This window comes from Oreochromis aureus, linkage group 5 (genome assembly GCF_013358895.1).
Source record: "Oreochromis aureus strain Israel breed Guangdong linkage group 5, ZZ_aureus, whole genome shotgun sequence".
In the NCBI taxonomy this organism is placed as follows: domain Eukaryota; kingdom Metazoa; phylum Chordata; class Actinopteri; order Cichliformes; family Cichlidae; genus Oreochromis; species Oreochromis aureus.
In genome coordinates this window covers 23,697,486-23,707,955 of record NC_052946.1, presented here as the reverse complement: position 1 = coordinate 23,707,955, position 10,470 = coordinate 23,697,486, and the positions used below count along the sequence as shown (strand labels likewise).

General features: G+C 39.8%; 1 protein-coding gene across 5 annotated transcripts in view; it reads left to right on the top strand.

The window, feature by feature from the left end:
* LOC116316503 overlaps positions 1-10,470 on the top strand; it is a 33,713-nt gene extending 23,243 nt beyond the window's left edge. Inside the window, exons 1-5 of one of the 5 annotated variants that reach the window (XM_039611786.1) lie at positions 4,871-4,926; positions 5,034-5,082; positions 5,637-5,853; positions 6,406-6,555; positions 8,748-10,470. In XM_039611786.1, the coding sequence (XP_039467720.1) occupies positions 6,408-6,555; positions 8,748-9,841 (1,242 nt within the window). In that variant the 5' untranslated portion in view covers positions 4,871-4,926; positions 5,034-5,082; positions 5,637-5,853; positions 6,406-6,407 and the 3' untranslated portion in view covers positions 9,842-10,470. Of the gene's footprint in view, positions 1-4,862; positions 4,927-5,033; positions 5,083-5,443; positions 5,487-5,636; positions 5,854-6,405; positions 6,556-8,747 lie in introns of those variants that run through there. The other 4 variants (XM_039611785.1, XM_031735057.2, XM_039611787.1 and 1 more) reach the window with 4 other exon arrangements.

The following is a 10,470-nucleotide window of genomic DNA, read 5'->3' as shown; positions in this document are numbered from 1 at the left end:
AGTGGGATTTGCCCTATGCAGGTGTAATCTGTTTCATGGTCTGTAAAAAGCTGGCGCCCATGTGTAGGAGATCATGATGGTCATGCACACATATGAAGTGTAATCCTCTCAGCAGCAGCAGCATGACAGGCTGCTAATATGCTCTGTGCTTAGCTCAGCAGGAGATGGCACTGCTGCCACAGAGAGGGTTTCAGCTGATGGTGAAGGTTTTGCCTCAATGCTGAAAACAGGAGATATTTAGCCTTAGTCACTTTACATTAGGGAATGGGACACCGCTAAACTCCCACTGGTCATTTATTACTGGAGGTAATATTTGTGATGGTTATTTGTATCTAACAATACATTATTTAAGGGAACGATAGAGGCAGTATAAAACTGTCAGTGTGGTTCTTTTAGTGATTGAAGACACCATTTCAAAGGGGCTCATTAGTAAGAAGTGAATCTTCTTTGAGGTAATACTAGCATGTATTGCAGTAATGTCAGACTTTTATGTTTTAGCAGCAGACATGCATCCCTTTTAACTGAAAATGGGGCTGTCAGTTTTTACAAACAAAGGTTTTGTTTAAATAAAAATAGGATTTGTGTTTTTTTCATAACATTCACGGTCCATCCTGTGAAGTGCAAAAACACTGTACTGTTTCTTCATCACTGAAAGAGACCAGTTCAAAGGTGGTGAGTTTGGATTTTGCTTCAAAACAATTTTTTGCTACATTTTACTCCAAAAAGTATCTGTAAATATGTGCTATGCGATAAAGTAAGTTTTAAAAGGAATCCAAATTCAGGAAGTCTTCTTCAGTGTTGAATCCTTTCAGAGCATAACCATAAAAAAAACTACCAAACTACACAGATGAAGTTTACTACTACATGCCCATGCTACAGTGTTGTTAACCTGTTGATAATTCAAGTTTTGTGGATATAGATTAGATGTTAATGTGATGTTTTAGTAAGGTGGGTCAAAATGGGTCATTTTTAATCCATTTGGTTGCTAGGATACATGAGGAAGTAATAATATAGGATGTAGATAAGAACCTTCAGGGGTCTAAGATGTACCTGTGAGACAGGTTTGGTGGCCTGAGTGAATAGGAGGATGCATGTGGAGTTTTCTTTGTTGTTGTTTCGTTTTACCTTTGGTGATAACATACTGCATGGCTACATTTGCACCACATATAGTAGTAATTAGCACTTTTTCTTGGATTTTGTTCCTTGTGTGAAATGTCTGTTTGATCAGATGTGAGAGCCACGGAGTGCTTCCTGTCTTTCTTTCTTTTTTGTAAAATTAAATTTTTTGAAGTGTATTTGTACATGAATGCAAATATGTTCTTTAGTGATTTATCTTTTACCGCATACAGAATTTTGTCTGTGTTGCTTTCACTTTTTTTCCAGGCCGTCACACTGCACAACGTCACAGCCATCAGTGTTAGCTTTAGTCCTGTGGCAGGGTGGAGCAAACCAATTTTGACACCTGTTTATAACAGTTAAAACGCCTAGATTGATGCCTGTGCTTCTGTGTGATGCTTTACTGCAGGTGTAACATATACTTTATGCTATAAAATACTGAATTCTAAGCTTGGCTTTGATACAAAAATCTCTCTAAAAAAAGAATTTCAGGGGACAATCCCAACGTTATTAAACAGCATGGCCCTTTTATGGATTATATTTGACAAAAATTGTTTGAAAGCACACATCCTTGTGATTTAATTGCTGTAAACTGTTTTAAGGTGCCAATATCACACCGGCGGTAGTTCTTTACTTTGTGATAAGACTGTTTGCACAGCTGAGTAAGCTTCTTACCTTCTCTGTTGACTATGTTTGTTTGACGTGCTGTGCTGCAGGTGATGCTTCAAGCTTTTTGTCTTTGCTTGTAAAAGTAGGCTGAATGTTTGGTGTTAATTTTATAATATCCAGCAACATACAATGGAGCGTTAATAAGATCAGATGATTTAGTCCAGGACTGTTGCGTTATTGGGGTTTTTAACCTTCCAACCTTAAGTAATGATTTTCTTTAATGTGTCATTTACTAACATGCTGCAGCTCTCTTTACACTCTGCATCCTCTTGCTGTTAGCATAAGGGCAAGTGCTCACACACACATTCAAATCTATGTAAAATGTATATCTCAGTGGGACTCCACCTCTTCCATATTTGAAATGAGTCAGACAGAGAAAACAAAATGCATTCAAATGAACTGCCACTAAATACAAAGCGGGTGCACATAGAGAGCAGTAGGCTCTGATTTAATTGGCAGATTTCTGACTACACATATGTGGCTCTTACTTGGGCTGAAAGTAAATGCGGTCAGCTCATATTTGCCATGGAATAACACTATAACATAGGTAATGGCCACATTTTTCCTTTTTTGTTTATTGCCACAAAGTTAAATTCCAACATACATAAAAATTTATCTTAACTAATACATCCAGCCATTTTTCATGGTGGCTGCAGCCAAAGCATGCCACCGCTTTCCCCTCCCACCTCCTCCTGGTCTTCTGGGAGGCACCAAGGATTCTCTCCAACGTGTTCTGGGTCTGCTCTGGCACCTACTCCTTGTAGGACATGCTCGAAGCCCCTCACCTAGTCAGATGCAAACTAAAGGGTTCCTTTCACCCTGTTTTGATTTAAATTAAGCAAAACGTTTGAAAATGTGTTACTGATTTATTGTGGGAAATAATTCAATTTGTAAATGTCATCATTATGGTTACATAAGATGTCGAAAATGCATTTGTGTTTCATGATCTCTTTAAAATAGTATTTAACACCCCGGTCTTACAGCTAGTAATTGTGATGCCAGCCATCTTTTCTCCTATATGATCAAAGTTTTTGAGAGTACTCTATAACAAATAAATGATAAACACACACACACACACATATGTATATATATATATACATATATACACCCCTTTGGGGTTGCATCAGAAAGGTCATCTGTTTTTTTTTTTTTCACTGTTCTAGTCACAAAAAAGTGACAGTTTAAAAATAATAAAATATATTTTCTGTACCCTGGAGACAAAATCAAACAGGATATAACACTTTCAAAACAAAAACTGAGCTGCATAGTGTAATCACACAAAAAAACAAAGAAACTTTATTACAGTTGTTAAAATCATCTTAACTCTAGTTTTATTGAAGTGGATTGTAAATGGAGTGCTGCAGCAACTTTTCCAAATCTCTGAAAATCCACAGATTTTAAAAATTGTGAGGAAAAACTGACTGGTGATGATTCCTGCCAGTAGAGTTACAGATCAGAGGTTAATGAGTTATTGAGGCAAAGAAACCCAATGAGATATTTCACTGCAGGTGAAGCCCGTGTCTCACATCAGGTCAGGATGCAGAGTCAGGTTAAAAAAAACAAGTCTTGCACATTTACAGTGTATATTATGTATGATATTTAATTTTATGAGGGGAAAGAAGAAGCACATCTCTTCACTTTGCAAGTTGGGATAAACCTCATCAGACTGATTGTGCAAATTCGGTCTTCCTTCCTTGGTTTGTGCTTATAGTTTTGTTTATATTGTTATTCATATATTTTCCTTTTTAGTCTCATTCTCAGTTCCTAATTGTTTCAGGGTTTCGATCCATCCTCTCACCTTAGTTCTTTGTGTCTGTGACTGTTTATTTATCACATTTCACTTTCTGCTTTAGCTTCTTTATAGTTCTCTGTCCTGTCTGTCTCGTGTTCACTTTTACTTCCTCTTGTTTCCCTGATTGTTTGCACCTGTGTTGTTCCCCAGCTGTGTTCACTTCCGGTGGGGAGCCTTGTGTGTTTAAGTAACCAGTTTTCTACTTATCGTTTGTCAATGCATTTGTTATTCCACCCCAAGATGTTTCTAACATGTTTTTGTATTTGTTTCCTGGATTTTTTTTTCTTTGGACCATTTCCTACTATACTTGAAGTTTTATTTCTGTCTGCCTAAGTTTAAGTCTGAATTTGGCTTCCTCTGACACACACACATCATGACACTATTATGCCATAGAAATCGGTGCGTCGGCCTCTCATGAATAGGCTCAGTTTTTAGGAACACTTTTGTAAGTTTAGATGGTTCCTACACTGTGTTTATCAGGATATCTGGGCTCTCACTTAGAAGGAAGAGCTCAATCTTTCAGAGGGACTCTGAGTAGAGCCGTTGCTCCTCCAGATTAAAAGCAGCCAGTTCAGGTGGTAACCAGGAGGCATCCTAGTCAGGTGACTGCTGGATGCCTCATAGGTGAGGTGTTTCGAGTATTTCCTACTAGCAGAATGGCCACGGGGGAAACCCAGGACTCGCTAAAGATATTATATCTTTCAGCTGACTTGTAAATGACTTGATGAGCTGATAGAGACAGCCATAGTGAGGGAACTTGGGGCTTCTCTGCTCAGACTCTCACCCCCCAAAACACAAACCCGGATAAGTGGTAGAAAATACATGATTGGCTTTTCAGGCAGCCACTAAAATAAACTTCAAAATTTCAAGCCTAGACTCCCCTTGGAGGACATCACAAGATTATTTTCCTTTTGTACCTTAAAAAATATGTTGCAAACTACTATATATATCTATATATCTATATCTATATAGATATATAGATATAGATATATAGAAATATAGATCTATATGTATGTGAGTCCTCATCTGATATCCAAGATACTAGAGCTATAGAGACACAGTCCCTTTGACATCCATAAAACAATGCAACACCTTCATATGTCTGATTTGTCATTCAATAAAGGCACTCATTAGTCTGCACATGTTTTCACCTGTCTGGGAGCTTGCTCTGTTCCTTAATGGGCTGAAATGCAAAGGAGGATCATGCAAAAGCACAGCTTCTGTGGGGAAAAATCCACTCTCAACCTGAGCGTTTGAAGCTTATCTGCTCAGAAGAAAGTTGCACAAATCTTTCTGGCGGTGCAGCATTTTTAAAGGCAAGATCTGAGCACAAGATGACCTTCTGAAAAGTAAATGTTCTGTTTTTGCGAAGCATATCACAGTGACGATGCTGTGTTAGGGATTCCTGTCAAGAACATTTAGGCTTGTTTAAAAAATGACCTCATTGTTTTTAAAGATAAAGATGCAGTAGCTGATGAGAAATGATCAACACACTGCCTGCTTCAGTGAGTTGCTTTCTATATAATTAAAGATAACTGTGCTGTGTTTTAATTTATTACTCTTGATGTGCTTTAAAAGCTAAGCGTAGGGCCTAAAATCCTATGAAGATGCACTTTATTTACACTTCATTTCTCAATATAAAAGAGCAGAAGTAATCAGGCAGTTTTCACCACAAGGATCTTATAGATAAATAATGTGGCATGCAGGGTCTATCTACTGGATACAGAGGACCATTCTGTCTCTACAAACAGAGCATTACTGGAAACCAGTATAATAACTAATCACTTGTGATGCCTAAATAGGATCAAGTGATTAAAATGTAGCATTGAAAAGCTAATAAATAACAAACCGTATTTCTATTTTCAGTGATCTGGAGTTTAATCCAGCTTTATAAGACTGCATGCAGCATGTATGTATTTAAAGTACCCTTTGAACTAGCACAGTGCAGTATGAACAGGCTCAGGGGCATAACACAGAACTGTTTAGATAATGTTTTCTTTACAAGCAAACAGACACCCCCTTTGCATCACACGTTGCTGGTTACGTACTCGTTCGACAGGTTTTCTCGTCAGCACAAACAACGCCACACCCTTGCAGTTCTCTCACCTCCACTGTCCAGGTGCAGGGATCACAGAGAGAGGTGGGGGAGGTAAAGGGGAGGAAGGAGGAGGGTCATTATCCCCTTTGAGGGTGGAGCAAAAGGGGAGGCGAAGAAAGCGGATGAAGCATTTGAAGCTCATATTGACATGTGGCTCTGTAGGCTCCTGTGTGCACAGGTAAGAACGAATGAACTTCGTAGAAGATTGATACTATCTGGTGCTTGTAGTATAGATTTTCACCTGTAGCTGTGTGGTAGAGGTGGCGGGAGTGTTTACACAGGTTAAACCAGTTTCATGGCCAGGAAGTGGACATGCTGGCAGACAGGTCGCAGCAAAGTTTACTGTACATTTGCACCTGTTCACATTACTGAATGTGAACTGCATTTATTACTATTTATTTCTTGTCTTGCCTTTGGAAGACATCATTTTGAAAAAATTTGAATAGTATTGATATTTACCCAGTGACATGACATGAACCTATTCCTAGAATTTTCATTTCGGTCTTTTGCAAACAGGCTTCAGTTCCAGGGTTCAGTGTTAATGTAAACAACTAAATATTGATTGTGAAGCATGGTGTTAAAACACTGGAGGTTGAATGGCCAGAATGACCATGTAAAACATAAATATGACTCTGTAAGATGTTCCAGAAGTGTTTGTATTTGTCATCCCTGAATTCTTCTACCCTGAGACAAGAAGCCATTTTAATATGTTAACTCTGTGTTTTTTCAGCCATGGATGGTGTGTTGGAAGGCGCGGCTGTGTTGTGTGCATGTAAACTGGCCTGCAGTCTTCTCTTCCTGCCCTCATTGGCCGACTCGTACAGTGCTGTCAGTTTCTGCTGCTGCTGCCTCCTCGTCTTCACAGACTTCCTGGTCACAGGTGAGGGCTTGATTAGGACACTGCAGGATTGTAAGCCAGTGTTTACAGTTCCCCCACAGCCCTCTTATACAAACTGAGTCACTTGAATTAGTTTAAAATATCAGAAGGTGTTTCCAACAACCTGTACGTTCAAGTTTCCAAATAAAATTTTTTATTTTTTAAGAGTAAACTTACCCCACAGCAGAATCTTGGTTTTACTGACCTCCAGTGGCTTAAGCACTCACCCTGCAATGGTGATTCGCAGGAGTTACCCGAGGCCTGTGACATCACTGCTGGGCGTGGCTATAGGTGCAGCAAATAAAGAATCAAATCGAATAATGATGCCTCGATGGCCTTACAGAAATAGTGAATTTGTTGATCCAGTACACGCTCTGTAATAAATGCACTGCAGACACAACAGAAAGGAGATGCTGTGAAACGTCACACGTTTAATTCATTGCCAGTGGCTGAGATGTGGCAGTATGTAGCCACAGGCTTTGATCACAGCTGCAGCTGCTCTGCCTGGGATCTGCTGGCTGAGGATGTGATTAATGCTCAGGCTTCAGCAGCATTTGGATGTGTGCCTCTGTCGATGGAAGAAAACATTTCTGTGAGGTTTCTGATTAAACTGTTAGAGTGAGAAGACTGAAGGAGCATTTTGAAGCGCAGGGCGGGCAAAACATTATGCTAGCAGGAGTCAGCAGGAGCCATGAGAAGCCAGAGTTTTCCTACATCAGTAAAAATGAAACAAAAGAGGAAAGCTTTAAACTTACTTTCAATACATTTGTTAACTGTTGAACTTTTTAAATCTTAAAGTTATGTAACACTTGACAAAGTCAATGAGTATATATGCTCCTAAATGTTTCAGCAGTTTCTCAATTCATAGATTAACAGCACATCATAAATACTGTGCATTCCCATATTTCAAAATTCCTCTTAATTACACATCCATGGTCCAGTCAAATCTGAAAACCTGCCTTATCTCCTTCTTCAAGAGGTCTAAACTCTGACAGGTGATGACTTTAGAAATGTACTTTTATTGTCAATAATTTGTTTTTATTGAACATGGAAAAAAGAAACTCTGTATCTATTAAGAAATGGAGCTGGCGTTTCTTAACAGAGACACGTTACAACTCATTCTTTTTAGTACAAAGAGATCTCAGGTAAATACGAGCAGTGGTTTCACAACTCCAACCTGAGTCGGTCTAATCGGCTTTAAGAACCAAAATGCCTGGTAAATTAATTGGGAGCCTATTTAATCTAATCTAATCTATAATAACCTCATCTATAATAAATGTTTATATTTCATAAGGTGATTAGACATCAAAGCAGCTATATCTACCAAACAAACTTGAGAAGAATATAGAAGTATGAATTTAAAAAAGATATAAAAGTGTTTTTCATGTTCACTGTAGGTAAAATAGAAAAGGAAATGAACTTATATCTTTATCTGAGAGCTACAGATTAAAGAATTATTGTAATCTTTGAGTTTGGGTTGTTGTTGTTACTTTACTTTTGGAACTTCGGATGAACATTTTCACAATTTTCTGACAGAACAAGAAAACAATTTACAGATTCTACAATAATAAAAATCAATGCAAGTTGCTGTTATGTGAGATGTAATGATGCTGGAACCAGTTCCACTCGCTGCCAGATGCTTTTTATTTACATGTAGCAAATGATAGGAGATGCAAATGCTATCGTTTAATAAAATAAAGATAAATACAACCGACCTTGTGTAAATTTCACCACTCCTTTTGGTTTTGGCTGGGGCACTGGTAGAGCATTTGGGAGGCAAGACACATTAACTACTACACAGTTACCCAAGTTATTCATACTTCAATCAGTCAAACTGCCTTTGTATGGAGGGGTGTGTTAGGATAAAAAATGATTTGGACATTTGACATACATCTGCACTGGGTAATGTTTCGAACAGCTCAGGGCTGCAGTGCATGTATGGAAACCTGTTTGGTTTAGGCTTTGTCTCTGTGTTCGCTGTTGTTTTAGTGGGTGCGGGCCGAGTTACCTTACACCTATATTAGGATGAAGTGTTTTTCAGAGCTTTGCCTTTAATAAAATAGCAGAATATTTATTTTAAGTTACTTTATTAAAGCAATTCTTTCTCTTCTTTCTGATATCTAATTATCTAGTCTAATCCAGTCATCTAACTCACTGACTCTGACACTTTTTCTTTGTGTTTTGTGTTTCTGCAGCTTTTCTGAGTTGCCTTTACATCTTTGACTCTTGGCTGACGGACTTGACTCCATCAGGGGATTTTATTGCCCTGCGTTTCCTGCTCTTTCTCAGCCAAACCTATGGAGCGGTGCTGCTCCTGACTGCACCTCTGATCGCTGTGGAGACTGTGATCAGACTCCTGTGGCCCTGTGTTGTCGTCCCTCTCAGGACAGCAAGGCGGACAGCAGGCTCTGATGGACAGTGTTGTGATGGGAAGGAGGAGGAAGAGGAAGACAGCAGCGGCTCAGATGAAGACATGCGGTCTCATGTTGTCGGCTACCTCTGCTGCCTGTCAGTGTGGGTCATTGTTGCCCTCAATGTCAGGGGGCAATGGAAGCTGGAGGAAGTGTGGGCTGCTGCCTGTCTCCACACAAATAGCTCCCTTGTCAGATGTCTGCCCAGCCTTTTCAGCCCCATTTCTAGTGGCATAAATCCCTGCTGGTCCATGGGCTTCTTTCTCCTTCTGCTCCTGCTGACCACGAGCACCACAGGCCTTCAAAGGAGACGCCAAGCCCATTCGCTGATGTTCAGAGTCTTCAATAAAAGCGACTGTCACTGCCAAGAACTCATTCCAGAGTTGTCTGCACCCTTCAAGCCTGTAAAACCAGGGATGTTGGTGTCTGAGCCAGCACAGCATGTTGACCCAGAGAAAACAGAGAGCAGCTGTACTGTTCATACAGCCTGGAACAGCTGGCAGATGTTGACATGCAACCATGGAGACTTTGTCCTTACCTCCCCAATGTGTTTGTCTGGAAAGAAGGGAGGACAGGAGCAAGAAATGGCAAGGAGAGATGTATCTGTGGCATTTATCAGAGAGGAAAACGTGGACTCGCAGTGCAGGAGCTGGTGTGGGTGGCGACAGTGGGGTTTTCCCTGCCTCGGGGTGAATGTAATGATAGGGTTGGTATGTGTGCTCTCCATATTTGCGCTGCCTCTCAACCTAAGCGTCAATGTTGTTCTCATCAGGACTATTGAGAATCTGCTGGAGCTGTGTATCGAATCTTTACTTTCATCAAACATAGCGGCAAACACAAGAGACACGTCTACCTCTGGTGATGAAACACTTATTTAACGCCAAACAAATGAGGAGAGAAAGTGGAACCTGATTGGTCGCCGTTTGCGACACAGTCATCAGATTACAGCTGGCTTGGCTGTTAACACTGACTTGAATAGAGCACAAATACACATTTGCGTGCAGCTATTCACATGTGAGGAGTAATATGTGGAAACTGCTGATAGCTGTTGAGGAGGCAGGTTGAGGCGTGCTTGGTAGAAAGACACTAAAAACCTCGACTGGAACAGATGGCTTGAAGGCCTCTCTTTACTATTCAGAGCTTTGAGATCTGCCACTATTTGTCATTACACAGTGGGTTGCAAAACAAGCCACTCCAGTATAAATAAGACTAATACAGGCGCAAACACTGTTTTGAAAGTTATGAACAGGATGAATTAATATGAGTCTGCTGATGCTCCATCACATAATGCCTGTTTAAAGCTGCATATAAATAAATGCTGAGTGACTGCAGGGCACACCGGGAATTCTTTTGGTTTTCTTTGTAGGTTTGTTCCAAAGGATTCAACTGAAGCTGAAGTACGTGAACTTGAATACTTATTATTCAAGTTATTCGAAAGTTAACAATCACAATTGCGCACTGAAAGAGAACAAATGATCACTTTATAAAAGCATCCTGAAGTGTTAAA